The 22938-nt window shown below is 39.4% G+C and overlaps 1 protein-coding gene across 1 annotated transcript in view; it reads left to right on the top strand.

Moving 5' to 3' along the window:
* Positions 1-22938, top strand: part of CLIC4 (chloride intracellular channel 4) — an 81042-nt gene that overhangs the window by 19023 nt on the left and 39081 nt on the right. The window contains exon 2 of the mRNA XM_052655928.1: positions 21246-21355. Coding sequence (XP_052511888.1) covers positions 21246-21355 — 110 coding nt within the window. The remainder of the gene's footprint in view (positions 1-21245; positions 21356-22938) is intronic.

Below are 22938 nucleotides of genomic sequence, written 5' to 3'. Positions count from 1 at the left end.
GAACATGTTGATAAAGAGAAATAGCTCTTACGTACTATAGTTAGATAGTTGCTGTAAGCACACACTGGGGAGGGAGGAGTATTTTTTTAACACTTAATTGTTTTCTTCCTCTCCTAGGATTCTTTCTGTATATTTTTAAACTACCTTTAGGGATTTTTGACTTGGATTAGAATTTCACTCATACCTCTAACATATATTTGTCTTCAGCTGATAAGCAAAGGAGCCCTCTGACAGTTAGTGAATTTATCTTTGGTTAGAAGATGTTAAAAGAACAAGGCTTAGGCAGTGACAAAGTTTGAGATACATTTTTTGTATGTGGCCAAAATGAGAATATCTAATTGTAAAGGGGATATGTTTCTTTTTAAAAATAATATAATCATGCCTTAATATAATAAACATTAATTAGTTTTACGTGTTCCTGAAATGAACTCATTTAAATGTCAAACATTCAAATTCTATATAGTTTTATCTGAAAATGTCTTGATTCACCTCCATTCCAAAATATTTTTCCTGGATGTAAGGTTTGGGGGTGATTTTTGTTGTTTTTGTTGTTATTGATTTTATTTCAGTATTTTAAAATGTAATTGTGTTTTCTGGCCTCCATTATTTCTGATGAGAATGTCATTCAAATCATTATTTTTTTGTTTGCAGTGTGTGTGTGTTTATTCTGTTTATTCTGGTTCCTTTTAGGATTTTCTTTTTTTTTTTTTTTCCTTCACTTTCTAGCATTTTAATTATGATCTACCTAGGTGTGGCTTTATGTTACTTCTACTTGATGTTAAACGTCTTGAATCTGTAAATTTGTCTTAATTCGGGAAAACTTTGGCTGTTATTTCTTGAAATTTTTTTGCCTCATTCTTTCCTCTACTTCTGAGATTCTAATTAAACATATAGACCTTTTGATATTTTCATAGGTCTTTGAGATTCTCTTAGGTTTTTTTCACTTGTTTTCTTCTTTTTTCAGATTGAGTAGTTTCTTGCATCTGTCTTCACATTCATAGCTTCTTTTCTCTCTATTTTGCTGTTAAACCCATCTTGTGGTTTTTAAAACTTTGCAGATACTGTATTTTTTAGTTCTAGAAGTTACATTTTGTAATTTTTTGTGGTCTCCTTTCTCTACTGAGAATTTTCTACTTTTCTTTATCATGAGCTTATTTTCCTTTGTCTTTGAACATAGTTATAATAACTGCTTCAAAAATTCTTGTCTAGGGGCTTTGCTGGTGGTCCAGTGTCTAAGACTTCATGCTCCCAAAGCAGAGGGCCTGGGTGCGCTCCCTGATCACAGAACTAGATCCTGCATGCCCCAGCTAAAGATTCCACATGCTGCAATGAAGATCAAAGATACCGCATGCTACACCTAAGACTCAGTGCAGCCAAATAAATAATATTAAAAAAAAAAAATCCTTGTCTGTAAAATGCAGCATCTGGGTCAGTTTACCATGTGTCTCCTTGATTATTTTTTCTCTTGAGAACGGTTCATGTTTTCTCATGTTTTTATAGGGAATCATTTGGATTGTATTCTGTATATTGTGAATAATAAATTGTAGAATATTTGGATTGTGTTATTTATTCTTCAGAAGAGTATTTTTTTTTCTTTTTTCTTTTTTTTCAGGCTAGTAGTTTACTTAGCTGAACTCAAATGTCTCTTGAAGTGAAGGCAGCTCATATTTCAATTCAGTTATTGTAGCCGGCCTACTTGGAATCTGCCCTATGTATGTGTATGCAAGGAATCAGCCAGAGATCTACACAGAGTTTTGTGCAGATTTTAGGACTCCCTCCCTCTAGTTCTCTTTTTTGTGATGTTCGACGTTACTTTCCGTTGGTGATGGTTTCCCTGAATCGCTGAACTCTGTTCTTCAGTTCTTCAAGCTAACAGGACTGTGAATTGTTCATTGGAATTTTAGCTGCCCTGCATAGCACAAGGTTAAAAGATAAAAATTGGAGGAACTTGTCCAGTGCATCTTGCTCCTGGGTATCAGCTCCCCTCCAGCATATGTTGCTTTTGTTCATTCTGCAATGTAGTTCACCCCAAGTGGTCATTTCTGTCTTGATGTTATCATTGTTATGGGTGCAGAGGGTTGATATTATGGGAACTACAGTTCAGTTCAGGTCAGTTGCTCAGTTGTGTCTGACTCTTTGCAACCCCATGGACTGCAGTACACCAGGTCTCCCCGTCCGTCACCAACTCACAGAGTCTACCCAAACCCATGTCCATTGAGTCAGTGATGCCATCCAACCATCTCGTCCTCTGTCGTCCCCTTCTCCTCCTGCCCCCATCTTTCCCAGCATCAGGGTCTTTTCAAATGAGTCAGCTCTTCGCATCAGGTGGCCAAAGTATTGGAGTTTCAGCTTCAGTATCAGTCCTACCAATGAACACCCAGGACTGATCTCCTTTAGGATGGACTGGTTGGATTTCCTTGCAGTCCAAGGGACTCTCAAAAATCTTCTCCAACACCACAGTTCAAAAGCATCAATTCTTCGGTGCTCAGCTTTCTTTAAAGTCCAACTCTCACATCCATACATGACTACTGGAAAAACCATAGCCTCGACTAGATGGACCTTAGTTGACAAAGTAATGTCTCTGCTTTTCAATATGCTATCTAGGTTGGTCATAACTTTCCTTCCAAGAAGTAAGCGTCTTTTAATTTCATGGCTGCAGTCACCATCTGCAGTGATTTTGGAGCCCAGAGAAATGAGGTCAGCCACTGTGTCCACTGTTTCCCATCTATTTGCCATGAAGTGATGGGACCAGATGCCATGATCTTAGTTTTCTGAATGTTGAGCTTTAAGCCAACTTTTCACTCTCCTCTTTCACTTTCATCAAGAGGCTCTTCAGTTCCTCTTCACTTTCTGCCATAAGGGTGGCGTCATCTGCATATCTGAGGTTATTGATATTTCTCCTGGCAATCTTGATTCCAGCTTGTGCTTCATCCAGCCCAGCAAACTACTGGGTCATACTAAATGCCTCAAATTGTTTTTTTAAAGCTAGCTTTCTAATTTTGGAATAGTTTTACATTATAGAAAATTTGCAAAAATTGTGTAGAGTTCTAATTGGTTTTATTTGTTTTTGAAACTTATTTATTTTGTCATTGTGCTGGGTCTTCCTGGCTGTGCATGGCCTTTCTGTAGTTGTGGTGGGGGCGGGGGCCACTACTCTCTAGTTGTGGTGCCTGATCTTCTTGCAGTGACTTCTCTTGTGGAGCATGGGCTCTAGGCAGGGGGCCTTCAGTAGCTGTGGCACAGGGACTTAGCTGCCCCAGGGCGTGTGGAATCTTATTGGACCATGGATCAAACCCATGTCCCCTGCACTGGCAGGTGGATTCCTATCTACTGCACCACCAGGGAAGTCTAAAATTGATTTTAAATGAAAATATTTCTAAAATATGTTAATACTTCCTGGACTTCTTAAAATGCTGAATTTAACTGTCAATGTCAGCATTCTGAATACAAATTCAGAAATGGAATGATGGCCTCAGAAACTGTTGAGCTACGTGGACTGTTTTTGCCTTTCTGCTAAAGGGCCTCAGCTATTGTGCTTTTTGAATCTCCTGTGTGTGTGTGTGCATACCATGGCTGCGTGTGTGTTTATGTGTGTGTTTTCTATTTCTTCCTTTGCCAGCTGAACTCTATTGATGCAGCCCATTTCCTTTAATTTTCTATTGTAGTCTTTTGTGGCTTGGGTAAACCAGATAAACAAGCTCATTAAAGTTTGTTTGAAATAAGAGTAAATAATCTGCGTTTCAGTGTTGAGTTGATGCATCAGGTACATGACCTTTAGAACATGGTCTCGGTGACAGACATTAGTGTTTGTTGTTCACAGACTGATTATCTGGCCTTGTGCTGTCTGGTATGATAGCCACTAGCCATATGTGGTTTATAAGTGCTTGTTTGAATTGCGATGTACTCTATATAAAATGTACACCAGATTTCAAAGATGTAGTACAAAGAAAATAAGCTAACAACACTGTTGATTACATGTTCAAATGATACTAAATATCATTTAAATTAATTAATTTCACTTTTTTTCTTTTTAAAGTATGGCTGCTAGAAAATTTTAAATAACATTTCTGGATCACATTGTCGTGGTTGTGGTTCAAGTAGTTTAACTTACTTGATAGTAATGTCATGTGTAAGCTGGTGGTGTACCATACAGATCATGAGACTAAGCAGGTGCCATTCCAGGTTTTCTTTCTTATCTTGGTATTAGAAACTGTAAAAGTGGTTAATGGCATGAACTTAAAGTTCAAACTTCACTTCTGCCACTCCTCAGTTGTATGACCTATGGCAAGTTACTCAGTTTCTCTAAATCTCAGTTTCCTTATTTGAAATATGAAGAAAACAATACCTAACTTCATATGGTTATTGTGAGGATTAATATATCAATAAAAAGCACTTTCTTATAGTGCATGTTGAATGAGAAATTAACCACCAAATTAAGCAGTAGCTGTTAACTTGTTTGCAGGCAGTTTTGGCAACATTTCCCATTTATTATTGTTGATTCTTATAAGGAATACTTTCAAGATTGATCCAGACAAGGAAAAAGGTTATACCTTTGGCTGTCTGTTTTTTTTCTTTCTTATCATTCAGTATTTTTAGTTATATGGATTATAATTTGTTCTGAAGAGATAATAGACTTTGTTCCTCCTAATTTAGGCTTTGGGTGACTGACCGTGAACAGAGCTTGTTTTTTTCCATTATGGTTCTGTTGTTCTTAGATGGAAAGCCTGGTCATTATATATCTGGTACTTAGTTGTAACGAATGATTCTGGCTGAGACAGTTCAGGTTTGATTTTAATCTTGATTAGAACCTTTGTTTTCATTTTCAGCATACACTTCAAATACAGTTCAAATATGTAGCAGAGAACAAAAGTAGTACTCAGTAGAATCTCGACTGTCATTAATTCCCTGTGTTAGTTCAGGTAGTAGTTTTTGAGTTTGCATTCAGAATTTCTTTTGAGTTCTTCATAGTGCTTGAAAAAAATGCTGTCATATTTAAACAGCTTAATCTTTTGACAGTGATGAGGATCAGGAATAAGATTATCATGTATAAATATGTGGAACATTTTCTTTAAAAATCTTCTGAAATCTTAAGAAAAAACAGTACAGAGATGTATAAAGTTAGTACCCCTGTTTCTGCCTTGCCCCAAGTCTGTCCTGAGGTATAAACAATGTTAATTTTGGTTTGTAGTCTCCTACACCTGAGAAATACCTTCAAATCAAGATTATAGCTCTTGTGGTTAAGAGCTGTAAGTGGTTATCTCTTGAAGGGATTTCTCTTTCTGTCTTCCAGCAAAGAATACGCAGGCACAGCCTCACCTCCATCCATCTTGAGGCTTTTCTCTACCCAGTTGCTGAAACCCAGAAATCTAGAAGATACTTGATTTCTTCATTTCCCTCACTTCCCACATCCAAACCATCCACAATTTAGGATTGTCCCCTCCCCAGTTAAATTTAATGCATGCATTTCTTTCCACCTTCATTGCCTCCCTGTAATCCAAGCCACATTCCACTGGGACTATTGCAGTAGATCTCTCAGCTTCCATTATTCATCAGCTCCATGCTCCCAACCTGTTTTCCACCTGATAGCAAGTGTTATTTATTGTCTTAAAATGGAAATTGGATTTTACCCTCATGTACCCCCACCTACCAAAACCCTCCAGTGGCATCCCATTACCCCTCTCCATACAGACACACACCCAACACACATACACACACCCCTCCCAACACACACACACTCCCCTCCCAACATACACATGCTCATTCCGTATACACACACACCCTCCCAATACACACCCCTCCCAACACACGTGTGCTCATTCCATACACACACACACCCTCCCAACACACACGTGCTCATTCCATACACACACACACCCTCCCAACACACACCCCTCCCAGTGCACACGCAAACATGCTCATTCTATGAAGTTGGAATATATTCTCTTCTTGGCACATACTTTGTTACCAAGCACCTACCACATGCTGGCAATATTTTAAGAGATTTCCATATATTAACTCATTTAATCTCAGAACTGTGAAATGGATATTATTCCCATTTCATATATAAGGAAACTGAGTTCCAGAGGTTTAAGTATGTGCCCAGTATCATACAGGTGTTAAGTAGGAGAACCCTTATATCAAACCAGGTTCTCTGCTTTCAGAATCCTTGCTCTTATGTTAAATGATTTTTTTTTAACATAGAGGGTGCATGATAAACATTTGTTCAGTGAATATAAAATTGTTCCCTCTCCGAGTGTAAGTTTAAACTCCATAGTTTGGTCTAGAAAGTCTTTCATGACCTGGTCCCCTCCAACACCACTTTCTGTGGTATTCATAGCAATGTAGTCACATGGGCTCTTTGTGGGGCTGGTTTCTTCTCATTCTTAAGGTCTAATCTTTTATGACCATCTTATCTAAAGTAGGTGCTCCTTGTCCTCTCTCTTAGTACTTTGTTTCCCTTTAGGTACTTATTGCAGTTTACGATTTTTAACTTGATGGGTTTTTTCTGTTTTCTTCCACAATCATGAAGTCAGCTGTTACCTTTCTCATTCACAGTTGTTTCTCCAGTGCCAATCACCAGCACTTGGGAGATAGTGCTGCTGCTGCTGCTGCTGCTGCTAAGTCGCTTCAGTCGTGTACGACGCTGTGCGACCCCATAGACGGCACCCCACCAGGCTCTGCCGTCCCTGGGATTCTCCAGGCAAGAACACTGGAGTGGGTTGCCATTTCCTCCTCCAATGCATGAAAGTAAAAAATGAAAGTGAAGTCATTGAGTCATGTCCAACTCTCAGCGACCCCATGGACTGCAGCCCACCAGGCTCCTTCGTCCATGGGATTTGCCAGGCAAGAGTACTGGAGTGGGGTGCCATTGCCTTCTCCTGGGAGATAGTGAGTCCTCAGTAAGTATGTCAGAGAAGGCAATGGCACCCCACTCCAGAACTCTTGCCTGGCAAATCCCATGGACGGAGGAGCCTGGTAGGCTGCAATCTATGGGGTCGCACACAACCGAGTGACCTCTCTTTCACTTTTCACTTTCATGCATTGGAGAAGGAAATGGCAACCCACTCCAGTGTTCTTGCCTGGAGAATCCCAGGGACAGGGGAGCCTGGTGGGCTGCCGTCTCTGGGGTTGCACAGAGTTGGACACGACTGAAGTGACTTAGCAGCAGTAGCAGCAGTAAATATGTATTGAATGTTGAATAAATAAATACATCTGGGTCCTAGGCAAGTAGGTGTATATAAGATGTTTGTGAATGAGGAAAAAGAGCCCATAGCTTGAACTTCAGTGGCAAGTATTACACAGACTGCTGAAATCTAGAGCGAAGTCTAAATTGCAGCCTGTGAAAATAGAATTAATTGTAAACAAACCAGAACCCTGGTTATTATATCTCCTTTAACTTACCTTGTGAGTTTTCTTCTTTCATTCCATACCACATTTACATATTTTTAGTTTTTCTCCAACTTTTTTTTTTTTTTTTGCTGTGCTGTGAGGCTAGCAGGATCTTCCCTGACCAGAAATTGAACCCATGCCCTGAGCAGTGAATGTGTGGAGTCCTAACCACTGCACCACTAGGGAATTCCCTCTTCCTGCTAGTCTTAATTGGAGATAAATGGCAATGTTAGTTTGGATACATGTTGATAAGTATCAACAGTGTTATTTACACCCCACTCCAGTGTAAATAACAGAAAACTTTGCCCCAGATTGTCTTAAACCACCAAGACAACATACCTAGTGAAAGAAGTCTAGCAGGGAGACTGGCTACTGTGTGATTTTCTTGTGTTGGTTGTAGCCTCAGGTTACTGTCAAGTTGGGCACATCAGCCACAGGTTTCTCACTGAAGGATTTCCTCTCCTGATATCTTTGTTTTAAGAGTGAGAAACTCTTCTGTGGGGACTGTTGACTAGAACTGGATCACATGACTATACTGTCAGTCACTGGCAAGAGGATTGAAACTATCATGACTGGCTTAGAATCAGTCAGGATTTACCCCTAGAATTGGAGATTGGGTTATCATCCCCTGTGTCTCTTAGGGTAGGGAGGAATGGATTGCTGATCAAAATTTCAAGGTCAATCAGCAAAAAAAAAAAAAAAGAGAGAGAATGGATCTTGGGCAAGCAACTGTCAGACTTTGCTTGTAGTGGTTTCTGTGGTTTGTTAACTTTATCCCAAGGTGATTTGGAGACCTAATTAAATTTTTTGAAAAAAGCTATTAAGTCAGAAAGATTTGACTTAAGTTTTTCTATACTGATAATCCTTTTTTGTGACTCAAAAGCTTTCATTGTTAGCAACCAATAGAAAGCTTTTAAATAGTAAGATATTTGCAGCAGATGAAGTCCGATAGATTAAAAAAAAAGTATGGTGTGTCACTGAGTTTATAGTCTAATTCAGGAGATACAGTGCAGAGATACGAATATTAAAGTAATAATACATAGTAGTGTTTCAAGAGTCACAAGGCAAGTCACAATTAACTTTTAAAAAATGATGTAGAGTTGCTATATCTTGGGAGTTTGTAAGAGATGCAGAATCTTGGGCTTTACCCAGAATCTACTGAACAGGAATCTGCAGCTTAATAAGATCTTCTTCCCACGTGCCGAAACTAAAAAGATCTCCATGTCCTAACTAAAAAAAAAAAAAAAAAAAAAATCTGCTGATTTGTGTTGAGATCAGGGTTTGAAAAGCTGGAATAGAAAGTTCTCTTGAGGGTGAGACTAGAGCTTGACCCGAAGGACAGGTGCAGCCAGGGGCATTTCAGATGAAGGATAATGTGATTTTCGTCATGAAAGTGTCCAAATTTATATTGCCTATTGTACAGGATGAATGGAAGGGGATAATGGAATAGTAGTGTGAATCCTCATAAATATTGGTAGGGATTCACTCTAGGAAAGAAAGAAAACTTTTGCAAGACCTCATTTTTTAAAAGAATTATTTACTTGTGGTTGCCCTGGGTCTTTGTTGGAGAAGGAAATGGCAACCCACTCCAGTATTCTGGCCTGGAGAATCCCAGGGACAGAGGAGCCTGGTGGGCTGCCGTCTGTGGGGTTGTACAGAGTCAGACACAACTGAGGCAACTTAGCATGCATACATGCTTGGGTCTTTGTTACTACGCACAGGCTTTCTCTAGTTGGAGCAAGCAGGGGCTACTCTTCAGCTGGGACGTGCAGGCTTCTCATTGCAGTGGCTTCTCTTGTTGCGAAGCACGGGTTCTAGGGGGCACGGGCTTCAGTGGGTGCAGCTCACAGGCCGCTAGAGCACAGGCTCAGCAGTCGTAGTGCGTGGGCTTAGCTGCCCCACAGCGTGTGGGGTCTTTCTGGATCAGGGAGCAAACCTGTGTTCCTTGCATTGGCAGGAGTATTCTTAACCACTGGACAACCAGGGAAATCCAAGACCTCATTTTTAAAGACTGTCGTACATGTTTGCTGTGTTGTGCTTGGTCACTCATTCATGTCCAACTCTTTGTGACCCCATGGACTGTAGCCCGCCAGGCTCCTCTGTCCATGGGATTCTCCAGGCAGGGACACTGGAGTGGGTAGCCATTTCTTTCTCCAGGGGATCTTCCTGACCCAGGGCTCAAACCTGGGTCTCCTGCATTCGGATTCTTGACTGTCTGAGCCATTGTACGTGTTTATAATTTTTTAAAAAAATGTATTAGCTAAGGTAGATAGTTGAATCATAATTTGATCACTTATTGAAAGAAAGAAACCAACAACCTTTGAAACTACTGGAGTTGAATTATCACGCCTATCTGATAACTGGATAGTTGTGAGAGAGCTGCCTATACCTTGACATTTAGCTAAAACAAATGGCTTAATTATGTACCTTAGCAATTTCTTACAATGCCATTCAAGTAACTTTGAATCTTAAAGACTTTAGTAATAACTATAGATTTTAGTGACTTGTTTCAGATAGGTAAGCATGATAAGGGCTTCCCAGGTGATGCTGGTGGTAAAGAGCTCGCCTGCCTATGCAGGCGACAAAAGAGACACGGGTTCGATCCCTGGGTTGGGAAGATCCCCTGGAGAACGGCATGGCAACCCACTCCAGTATCTTGCCTGGAGAATCCCCATGGACTGCAGCCACCAGTCTGTGCAGTTGCAAAGAGCTGAACGTGACTGACCATGCATACGCATACACATACAGTTTTTAGTGGAAAATCAGGTATTGGTTCTCATCCCTAAATCACAGCAGAATCTGGTTTTTTTTCTCTTCGCTTGACAAGTCAAGTCATTTAGTAGTATAACATACTAATTAAAATGTGTAATTGTTCTTTTAAACCAGATATAGCCATCCTGCAGCATAAAGGACTTGATCTGTAAAGGATTCTAGGTCACCATCATTGTCTTTGACATTGTATTTGGTCTTAAAATGTAGACAGTGGTGGTAGTGGGCTTCTCTGGTGGCTCAGAAGGTACAGAGAATCTGCCTGCAGAGCAGGAGACCTGGCTTCGATCCCCGGGTCGGGAAGATCCCCTGGAGGAGGGCATGGCAATCCACTCCAGTATTCTTGCCTGGAGAAATCCCCATGGACAGAGGAGCTTGGTGGGCAACAGTCTATGGGGTCACAGAGAGTCAGACATGACTGGATGACTAAGCACAGCACAGTAGTGGTTTAGTCGCTCCGTCATGTCTGACTCTTTGGTCTTAAGAGAAGCTTCTAGAAGCTTTAATGTACTGTTTTGTACCAAAAGATACTTGCCTCTGCTTCTTAGATTGTGTGGAGTAAGAATGAGTGTTTAGGCTTTAAGAGGCTTTAGGCTACTAGTTTGGTTTAAGTAACTTGGCTTTTGCCAGGTGTGAGGCAAGATCGCTTGGCATTCCTTTAAAGTATGAGAGGAGGCTGTTATTTATCAAATCTGACCCTAGCAAATCGTGACTAGATTGCTGGGTTACAAAGAGCAGAGTCCAAAAGGCATCATGAGGAATTCAAAGTTTAACTGTGGAGTAAACTTCTTTCCTGTCCTTTATTTTTTGGCGTATTTTCCCTCCATGTCAGTGTTTACCAAAATATGGTCTGCCCACCAAATGCATGAGAATTAGAATTGTTTGAAGCGCTTGTTAAAAACTGCAGATTCCTGTACCCCACCACAGACGTTCTGAATCAGTGTCTGGAGGTGAGACCTGGTAATCTGTGTTTTAAACCCACTTCTTTACAGATTTATGTATCCTAAGGTTTTGAGAATCCAGTTTCTATGTGGATTCCTTTTATTTTTGGGTCTTTTCCACATTCATCTATAATTTATGTTTCACTTAATTTTCATGTTGAGGGCAGGAAGTTTCTTTTCTTTCTTTCTTTTTTCGCTGAATCACACAGCATGTGGGATCTTAGTTTCCTGACCAGGTATCAAACCTGTGTCACCCACAGTCCTGCAGTGCAAGCACAGAGTCCTAAACACTGGACCACCAGGGATTTTCCTAGGGTAGGAAGGTTTTGGGGGCTTCCCAGGTGGAGCTAGTGGTAAAGAATCCCCCTGCCAATGGAGGAGATATAAGAGACTCGGGTTCGATCCCTGGGTGGGGAAGATCCCCTGGAGTAGGGCATGGCAACCCACTCCAGTATTCTTGCCTGGAGAATCCCATGGACAGAGGAGCCTGGCAGGCTACAGTCCATAGGGTCGCAAAGAGTTGGACACGACTGAAGCGACTTAGCATGCATGCAGGAAGGTTTTTGATTGCTTGCTTTTTTTTGTTGTTGTTGTTAAATGAAAGATTCATGTGTGTAGTATGAATATCAAAAAGTATGAAAGGACATACAATGAACAGTTCCCTCCTCATCTCCCTGTTTTAGTGCATTGTGCTGTTCTAAGCCCTTTAATATATTCATTCATTCAGTTCTTACAAACAATCCAGTTCAGTAGTTCATGTTACTGTTCCCATTTTGTAGAAGACAGAAACAGTCCCAGAAAGGTTAAATCACTTTTGAAAGTCACACAGTTGGGATGTGCTGGAATTGTCTAGGAGTCTGACTCTTAACCACTGTCCTCTGCTGTGTGAGAAGGATATAAGGGTTAACTAGATTAACATGTGAAGAGCTTGTTTTGGGAGAGTATAGAGTTCATCTTCAACATGGTAAATGTTTCACATGAACTCTTAACAGCCTACCCTGGAGTTTCATCTAAGCCTGCTATCTATTCCTCATGTAATTTCTTTTCAAACTAATCTATTCTTCTCTAAATTGCACTGGCTCTCATTCTGGAGAGTAGACTTCATGGACTGGTAATACTGAACAAGAAAAATGGTAGCAACTGAGGTCTTTCTTTTCAATGTCCTGTCATTGACTGGCTTTGTTTTATTTATATGAACAGAGCTTGAGATGTGGTAATTCTTCCTTTACACATCCGTTGCCTTTATTTATGGAGTTATTTCTATGATGCTTCTTTCTCTTCCCCTAGTCATAGCACCCCTTACCCCCAGCCCCTTCAACTCAAAGAAATATAGAGAAACCAAGTTAAAGCTTTCTTCCTAGAGTGTTTTAAAATCTGACTATTTTGAAAACTGATTAAACTGGGTTTTCTAAGTGAGCAGTTCCTTAACCTTGAATTGGTAAAACATTAAAAATATTTATGGCACCTACCACCGACTCCTCTTCTGCAATGTAGTAGTTAATCTGGTTAGTTTCCGAATAAATACCCGTATTGGGCAATTCAAGAATTACAACAGAGGTGGGCCGGGAGAGCGTGAGGAATAGAAAGTGTACAGGAAGTGCCCTCTATCGCAGAGTAAACAACACTACCCTTTTTATAAGAGCAAAACCTAAAGGAATGCTAAGACTCATTATTTGTCTGGAATTAGTGGTTGTTTCTGTCAGTGGTATTGTTCATGTTTTTGCTTTGATTATTTGGAATAATTTAATTTTTAAGAAAATGTTTTCCGTAATATGAAATCATTATTTTAAAACTATGTATTCCAAATTAAAGTTTTGTCTAGTATGTGATCTTTGTCTACTTGTAATCTGTATATACATTTAAAACAGCTTTATCGAGATATTCAGATATTACTCAATTCACCCATTTAAAATGTACAATTCAGTGGTTTCTTGGTATACTCAGAAAGTTATGCAACCATCAGCACAGTCTAATTTTAGAACATTTTTATCACTTCAGAAAGAAACGACTCCCCATTAGCAGTCCTTCTCAACTCCCTTTTCTTTCCAACCCCTCTCCCCTACCCTTAGCCCTAGGCAACTGCTAATCTGTCTCTTTGGATTTGCCTATTTTAGATATTTCATATAAGTGAAATAATGTGATCTTTTGTGGCTAGCTGCTTTTTTTTTTCTTATACTTTATTGCTACTTTTTAAATATTTTTATTTATTTGGCTGCACTGAGCCTTAGTTGGAGCATTTGGGATCTGGTTCCCTGACCAGGGATCGAACCCCGGCCGCCCGCATTGGGAGTGCAGAGTCTTAGCCACTGGACCACCGGGGAAGTCCCTGGCCCCTTTTATTTAATGTAATTATTCAGAGTTCATCCAAGTTATAGAATGTATCAGCACTTCATTTTGTGTAGGTATACTACCACCTTTTATATATTTTTAATTTTTATAAATTTTATTGACATATAGTTGCTTTGCAATGTTGTGTTAATTTCTGAAATACAGCAGAATGACTCAGTTATACATATATAGTTTTCATTTTCTTTTCCACTTCCAAATGTTCATTTGTGTTGTGTTTTAGATTCCACATATAAGTGATGTCATATAGTATTTGTCTTTCTGACTTGACTTTGCATATTAAGATAATCTTTAGGTTTATCCTTGTTGCTGCAAATGGCATTATTTCTTTTTTATGGCTTAGTAATAATCCATTGTATTAGTTTTGCTTTTTAAATTTAATATATCTGAAAAACTTGCACTTCTGGGAGGATGGAGAAGTGGATGGTGGTGGTGAGTTTCCTGAGTTTTTGCTTCATAAATCCCAGACTTGGCGTGAAAGAAACCAGCAACCTGGAAATACCAACAGCTGCAGACAAAACACCACCAACAGAAGGCTGCTGTCTCTAGCCAGAAAACCAGGAGAGGGACGGCCTAAGCAAGACAGAAAACTTTTAGACAATAGCTACTGTACTCCAAACACACAGGAAAAACTATATGGTCCTATCCCCCACCCATGCCAGCAAAGGCCAGACGGGTTAGCCCTGACTTCCACCCTCCGGTGGGGTGATAACATTTACCATGGGCATGGAGGCGGGGGTGGTCTCCGGTGTTTTGTTTTCTGATTCCTCCTTATATCTTGAATTTCTTTGCTGAGGCTATTTTTATGTTTGTTTTTATGTTTTAAGCTGTTCATACTTGCTCATTGAAGCATCTTTATCATGACAGCTTTAAAATCTTTGTCAGATAATTCTGACATTTCTGTCATCTTGATGTTGACATCTTTTGATTGCTTTTTTAAAAATTCAGTTTGATAAGGTTATTGGTATGACAAGTGATTTTCAATTGAAACCTAAACATTTTCTTATTATGTTATGAAACTCTGGATCTTATTTAAACCTTCTGTTTAAACTTCTCTGACATGCAAATAAGGCTTCTCTGACACTCGTCTGGAAGGGGGTGGGAGAGAGGAAGGGTGGTGGGCAGGAGAAGCCCGGTGGAGATAGATGTCCAAGTAGAGACAGAAGTCCATGTGCCCCACTTGGCCTCCACTGATACCCAAGGTGGGAGGCTCCTCAGTATGCTGGGCCAGGATCAGAGTTCCAGCTCCCCATGTGGTCTCCACTGACACCCCAGTTCGAAGTGGCCTCATTATAGATGGTTGAGCTTGAAAGTCCTGTCTACTCTGTTCTAGGCCTCCTTTTCTGACACCCCTCACCCCACTTCCCTCCAACCAAGGAGAAGGGAGGGTTCTCATCACTGGCTGGCAGTGTTGAAGGCCCTGGCTCCCTCCTTGGCCTTCTCTGATGCCATCCCGGTGGGGACATTTACAGTCTCCAGAGGACTGATTATATTAGTTTGGGAATAAAATGTTATAAAAAGCTATGCAGTGTGATCGCATATTTAAAAGAAAAAGTAGTGTGTATGTAGAAAATAAAAATCTGGAAGAGTGACTAGTGAATGGTTCAAGGGTAGGGGAACTCTGACCTTCTGTAGTGTTTCAGTTTTTGCTTTAAAAGTAATAGAGTTGAAAGACCTATACTCAGAAAACTATAAAACACTGATGAAAGAAATTAAAGGCAATGCAAACAGAAAAATATACCATGCTCTTGGCTTGAAAGGATTAATATTGTTAAATAATCAGCATTCAAAAAACTATGATCAGGGCATCCAGTTCCATCACTTCAAGACAAATAACAGGGAAAAAAAAATGGAAACAGTGATAGACTTTATTCTTGGACTCCAAAATCACTGCGTTGACTGCAGCCATAGAATTAAAAGATGCTTGCTTCTTGGAAGAAGAGCTATGACAAACCTAGACAGTGTGTTAAAAAGCAGAGACATCACTTTGTTGACAAAGGTCCATATATTCAAAGCTATGGTTTTTCCAGTAGTCATGTACAGACGTGAGAGGTGGACCATAAAAACGGCTGAGAGACAAAGAATCGATGCTTTGGAACTATGATGCAAGAAAAGACTTTTAAGAGTCCCTTGGACAGCAAAAAGATCGAACCAGTCAATCCTAAAGGAAATCAGCCCTGAATATTCATTGGAAGAACTGATGCTGAAGCTGAAACTCCAATACTTTGGCCACTTGATACGAAGAGCTGACTCATTGGAAAAGACCCTGGTGCTGGGAAAGATTAAGGGCAGAAGGGGACGACAGCAGATGAGATGGTTGGATGGCATCACTGACTCAATGGGCATGAGGTTGAGCAAGCTCTGGGAGATGGTGAAGGACAGGGAAGCCTAGGGTGCTTCAGTCCCTGGGTTCATAGAGTGAGACATGACTAAGTAACAACAACCCAAGGCAATCTACAGATTCAGTGCAATCCCTATCAAAATACCAATGGCATCTCCCACAGAATTAGAACAAATAATTAAAACTTTTGTATGGAAATACAAAAGATCCTGAGTAGCCAAAACAATCTTGAGAAAGAACAAAGAGGGAGAAATCATGCTCCCTGACCTTAGACTGTACTACCAAAGCTACGGTAATCAAAACAGTATGATACTGGCACAGAGACAGATTTATAGATTTATAATTAGCCCATTAACCCACCCACCTATGGTCAATTAATTTATGACACAGGAGGCAAGAATATACAAAGGAGCAAAGATAGTCTCTTCAATAAATGGTGTTGGGAAAACTGGAGCTACATGTAAAAGAATGAAATGAGAATATTTTCTAATACCATACACAAACTCAAAATGGGTTAAAACCTAAATGTAAGACCAGATACTATAAAATTTCTAGAGGAAAACATAGATAAATGAGGTTTTAAAGTATACCTGTAGTGTGGTAGTGGTGGTTTAGTCACTAAGTCTTGTCTGACTCTTGCAAGCCCATGGACTGTAGCCCTCCCGCTCCTCTGTCCGTGGGATTTTCCAGGCAAGAATACTGGAGTGGGTTGCCCTTTCCTTCTCTAGGGGATCCTTCCTGACTCAGTGGTCAAACCTGTGTTTCCTGCATTGCAGGCAGATTCTTTACTGCAGAGCCACCCTGGGAAGCCCAACTGTTAGCGTGGATTTTGTCTAAGTTAGCTGCTAAATTCATGAAATGTCTTCTTTGATTAGATTAACCTAGAAGTCATATAGAACAATCTTTGACATAAATTGCAGCAATATTTGTTTGGATCTGCCTGCTAAAGCAAAGAAACAAAAGCAAAAATAAATAAATGGGACCTAATGAAACTTAAAAGCTTTTGCACAGCAAAGGAAACCAACTACAAAATGGAAAGGCAGTCTACTGAATGAAAGAAGATATTTGCAAATGATAGACTGATAAGAGGTTAATATCCATTAATATCTAAAATATATAAACTGCTCATACAACTCAACATCAAAACAACCAGATTAAAAAATGGGCTGAAGAACTGAATAGACATTTTTCCAAAGAGGAAATGCAGATGGCCAACAGGACATGAAAAGATGCTCAACATCACTAATTATCAGGGAAATGTAAATGAAAACCACAATGAGATATCACCATACACTGGTCAGAAAGGAAATCGAAAAGAATGCAAATAGCAAATGTTGGCAAGGGTGTGGAGAAAAGGGAACCCTTAGCCACTGTTGGTAAGAATGTAAATTGGTACAGCCACTGTGGAAAACAGTATAGAGGTTTCCTCAGAAACTAAAAATAGAACTACCATGTGACCCAGGAATTCCCCTCCTAGGAATATATCTGAAAAAAACAAAAACACAGATTCAAAAAGGTACATGCACTCCAGTGTTCATAGCAGCATTATTTATAATTGCCAAGGTAAATAGTATGGAAACAAGCTAGGAGCCCATCAGCAGGTGGGTGGATAAAGAAGATGTGGTATGTATGTGTGTACACACACACACATAAAACATACAACGGAATACTACTTAGCCATAAAAAAGAATGTAACTTTGTCTTTTGCAGTGACATGGATGAACTTGGGGAGGGGGCATTATGCTAAGTGAAATGAGTCAACAGAAGACAAGTACTGTATGATATCACTTATAAGTGAAATCTAAAAATGCAACAAACCAATGAATAAAACAAAAGAAGCAGATTTACAGATTTAGAGCACAAACTAGTGGCTACTAGTGAGGGGGACAGAAGGAGAAAGGGGCAGTAGAGGGGTAGGAGTAAAAAAGGGTTATTTTGGGATTATATGAAATTGTGTGTGAAACTTTGAAAATTTTAAAGCACTATAGAATTTAAAGAATCTTTCATTTAATAAAAAATTGAAAATGTGTATGTAACTGTTAGAAGAAATACCAAAACTTAAAAAAAAATGCTCTTTGTATGCTTTTTAAAATGCTATATGTACCTTTTGAAATGCTATATGTTTGTTTTTGTCATCAATACAGAACTGAGTGTAGAATAAGATACCATGATTCCCAGTTGTAGTATGCTTTTTGTATACTACATTGTACCATAATACCCTCCTCAGTCGGTTGGACCAACTATTCATTGTAGTTGATACTCAAAAGATTGATTTAGATCCTTTAACTTTGTTGAAATGGAATTTTATTAGTACAACTTGGATTAAAGGAGAAAGTTTTGATTTATGACTACTTGAAATCTTGAGTTTTTCTACAGTTTCACTCTAGTTTATGAAAACATCATCTGACTAGTATTTTCTAGTGGTCTTATGACTTTGGAAAAACTTATTCATGGTACTATTTCTTATTTGAATTGTTTTGAGTTTTAGGAGAGTAGTTAATAAAAAGCCTTTTTCCGAATTTGTATTGGAGAGTGCACATACTGTGTTGGTTTTTTTAAAATTATTTTGATGCACTGGGTCTTAGTTGTGGCCTGTGGGATCTAGTTTCCTGACCAGGGATCAGGCCCAGGCCCACTGCATTGGGGCACAGAGTCTTAGCCACTGGGCCACCAAGGAAGTCCCCTATGTGCTATGTTTTCACTTGTGCATAAAGGAAAGTAGCTTGATTAGGAGTGTGAGATGTGTAATAAGCTTTTGCTATACCTGAAAGAGAAGTAAATTGGTAAAACCGGTAGAAAATTATAGACAAAAGAGGTGAAGACACAGGGACATTTGTAGTCTGAGCAGGTTTTCATGAAGCGGTTCATGTGCCAGGATTCTCCTGTCCGTGCTCTGGGATGCGCTGTGCAGGCCACTGCAGGAAACTGAGGCGCAGTGTCCTTGCCCTGTGGCAGTCACGGTATACCTCCAACTTGTGTGCAGTTTAATGTGTTTCCAGGTGCTTGGATACAACATCTTTATTACATCTTCTTTGCCAGTTTATTTATTTGCACACTGCTGTCACAGAGACTTGGAAAATACAGTTAATTTTATAGATTAAATAAATGGAATAGGATGAAGACGATAAGCCATACTCATTCTTTGTCTATCAAACTACTGCTTTTCCAGTAAGTCTCAATTTGTTCTACGTTTTCTTATATTTATACTTCTGCTGCTAAGGATATTAAAACCGGGAGGGGAAAAAATGCAAAAAAAAAAAAAAAAGGGGGCATATGAAGCTACAGGTTTGTATGAAAATATGAAAATATTAATCATCAAGCTGTGTAGAAAGATAGTATGTTACCTTTTTATCTGTGATAAATGTAGTTGTATGTTATCCGTGTTCCATATGTTGTTTAGATGGTCAGCATCTTCTAAAAAGCAGATTTGGGTGCCAATTTATACATTTCACCTAGTGGGATGACTTAGTACTGTAAACTGACTTGTGTTCCGAAGAAGAAATTACTGTCCTAACTTTTCCACATCAGTGTTTCTTCGTGTCTCCTTGAAAAGTGAAAGTTAGTCGCTCTATCTTGTCTGACTGTGACCCCATGGACTGTAGCCCACCAAGCTCCTCTGTCCATAGAATTCTCCAGGCAAGAATATTGGAGCCGGTTGCCATTTCCTTCTCCAGGGGATCTTCCCAGTCCAGGGATGGAACCCAGGTCTCCTGCATCACAGGCAGATTACCATCAGAGCCCCGAGGGAAGCCCCTCTTCAGGTTGTTTTTAATCACAACAAAGTTTAAGAACTAGACCTTTAGGATGTAAATTTTTGTACATGTTGTAGTATTAGAAATGAATATAATTCATGCTGGCTACAATTTGGTGTTTTGTTACTGATCAAGAATGATCAAAATTTTTTTTTATGAAACCAAGCATATCCCGTGCTATGTGATTAGGGTGGAGTTCTGAGATCCTCCTTATATAAAGCCCATGTATTTTGTTGGTTGTATCAGTATTATCTTTAATCAGGTAACTGCTTTTGTTTTAACTCCCCCCCATTTCTCTGTTAGTATAGGAATTAATGACTTTACTAATGTAGCATTTTACTGAAATGGCTTCTGAAGTTTTTGAGAATTACTTTAGGAAAATAAACAATATTTTTACCAACATCTTTGAGTGACTTGTTGAAAGGTAACTTCTGGGTCTATTCATAGACTTCATGGTGAAGAGGGCTGTGTTGGCTGCTGGTCAGTGTCAGAGTGTTCTCTTCTATCCTGCAGGCTCTTTCTCTCATTTCCTGCTCCCTCCTCCCTCCTTTATAAACTCAGGGACCTACATGATGGAGTTAAAGATTTGTCTCACTCTGATTTTTAGGATAATTTTGTGTCGTTATTGAGCTTAGTGAAATCAACTGCTTCATTTATTGAGTAGGATTACAGATAACGTGGCTTCCCTGGTGGCTCAGACGGTTAAGTGTCTGCCTACAATGCGGGAGACCCAGGTTCAGTCCCTGGGTTGGGGAGATCTCCTGGAGAAGGAAATGGCAACCCACTCCAGTATTCTTGCCTGGAAAGTCCCATGGATGGAGGAGCCTGGTAGGCTGCAGTCCATGGGGTCACAAAGAGTTGGACATGACTGAGCGACTTCACTTTCACTTTCACAGATAACTTATTCTAAAGATATCTTATGTTATTTTCTTGTTCCCTGAAGGGATGTATAAACAGGATATGGGATTTTTATAATGAATAATTTTAAAATTATTATTTTAAATTGGGGATTTAAATATTAGGGGAGGTTGGCAATTATTTTACTCTTTGGAGGCAAGCACGTGTTTCCTTTTTTTATGTTGCCCTGTAAAGAATACTGTCTCAGAGTAAGAAGTAACTTACATTTCACAAAACCTGTGACAGTTTTTGCCCCAACGCAAGGATATATGTCCCCACTAGGGGTTGATTATACCTGTGCTATCCAATATGGTAGCCATTAGTCACATGTGGCTGTTTAAGTATAAATTAATTAGAAGTAAATAAAATTCAGTTCAGTTGAACCAACTACATTTTAAGTACTCATTGGCCATGTATCACAAATAACTACTGTTTGGGACAGTGGTAACTCAGGTAGTTTCTATCATTGCAGAAAGTGCCCTTGGACAATGCTGTATTATTAGGCTAGCCATTTTTAAGACGAGAAAGAGGTGAGAATTCTCTGGTGGTCCAGTGGTCAGGACTGTGCGATTTCACTGCTGAGGCCTCGAGTTCAATCCCTGGTCAAAGAGAGCGAAGATCCTGCAAGCCAAGAGGCATGGCCAAATAAATAAAACAGAGAAAGAGGCCAATGAAAGACCTAAGTTTCTTCCTTCCACAGTGCAGCTTTCCCTGTCTCCTCATACCCTTGATTAAAAATTCAGAAAAAGGTCTGTAGTTTTGTGTATCATCACTTTGACATTTTTTTTAATGTTCATTTCTGTTTCCCAGGCTGGCAGTGATGGTGAAAGCATAGGAAACTGCCCCTTTTCCCAGAGGCTCTTCATGATTCTTTGGCTCAAAGGAGTTGTGTTCAGTGTCACAACTGTTGACCTGAAAAGGTAAGATTTGGTTATAGTTGGGGATCAACTTGAGTACATAGTTTACTGTTTTCAGTTTGATTCTCTCCCCATCTCTCACTTTGCTTGCATATATTCTCTAAAGAAATGTATTGAAGTTCAGCTGATTGATGGACACATTTAACTTGCATAAGTATTATGGATAATTCACAGTGTCAGTATATTGCATGTGACCACTCTGTGTTTTTGAGAACTTATTGTATGTTTACCCTGTATTTCAAGAGCAGCACCAGGAGCTATTTTAGTGTCAATGCAGTGGCATCTTTGACATTACAGGATGAGCATGGGAACTTTCTAAGCAGATGACTTCTCATGTGTTAGTAAACATGTGGCCTGTGTATCTGGATTTTAAAAGCCAAGCATGGAATTTTAGGAGGCTGATTACTGCTGTGGTCTTTTTCATTTAATCTACTTTTTAGGTAATAACAGGAATTTTCTGTAATATGATTTTGACCATATTTGGTTAAACAGAATTATAGAATAAGAGCAGTTATCTTGCTCTGTGGCCCTGTGATTGTTCTTGCTAGTTGAAGGATGTTTCTAATTTTCTCTCCATAGACCAAAGTGGAGAGGGCTGTGAAGAACCCTGATAAGCAGTAAGCTTTTCACCTCAGGAACTTCTGTTCTTCCCTAGCAAACAGATTCGAGGCGAAGAACATTCATACTTTTTTTTTAAAAAAGGTTTAAGTCAAGGGTTGAGAGCGTTTATACCAATAGACAATTTAGGATGTGGCAGTGGAAATGTATTCCTCTTGACACAAATGCCACAACATGCTTTGCTGTTTATTTTTTAAGCATATCAATCATGAACAGTATCCAAGAAAAAATATTGACAGGCTGTCACTTGGTGGGTAACAGAATTCACGCGCATTCTTCTTCTGGGCATCACAAGGCGAGAATTATCTGACAGTGTAATCCCGTTCCCTGTTCTCTGTTATCATTCTCTGGGACCGTAAAATTTTTTTTTTTTTGCTTCACTTAATTAGATTTTGAGGACTTAAAATCTCTTTATTGAAAATAAGTCATAAAGTCTTCTAGGAACCCCTTTGGTTATATAAATGAACATAGAAGTAAGCCTTGGAAATTGTAAGAATTAAAACTACAGGATCATTTGAAGAAAAACCTAGCTCATATTGGACAGGACTGTTGTAAGAATGAAATAATTTATAGTTACCCTTCTATTACTGTTTTTTTCCTACACGCATTCACAAAGGGAGTTTCCCAATATAACTCCTAAAAATAGACCATGCCACCAAGCACACACCCTTAGTGTGTCTTAAAATACATGGATTCCTCCTATTCCATTTTTGGCTTGGAGCAAGTGAGTTGACTGCCATGCTTTGAAAAAAGCCTTCTTTGAACAGCTCAATACAGTGCTTGATTGTGGTACATACCAGTAATAGCACAAAAACGATGGGAATCTGGTTCAGAAAAGGAAGTGAACTCGTCACAGCCGTTTCTAACTCATCTGTTTCACTTTTCACTTACAAACTTTTTAAGACATTATTCCTGGAAATTGATTGATATTTGAGGGCTTGTATATGTTTAGGGCTTGTATATATGTA

The sequence above is a fragment of the Budorcas taxicolor genome, chromosome 2, assembly GCF_023091745.1.
Source record: "Budorcas taxicolor isolate Tak-1 chromosome 2, Takin1.1, whole genome shotgun sequence".
NCBI lineage: Eukaryota > Metazoa > Chordata > Mammalia > Artiodactyla > Bovidae > Budorcas > Budorcas taxicolor.
This window is presented reverse-complemented; position numbering and strand designations above follow the sequence as displayed.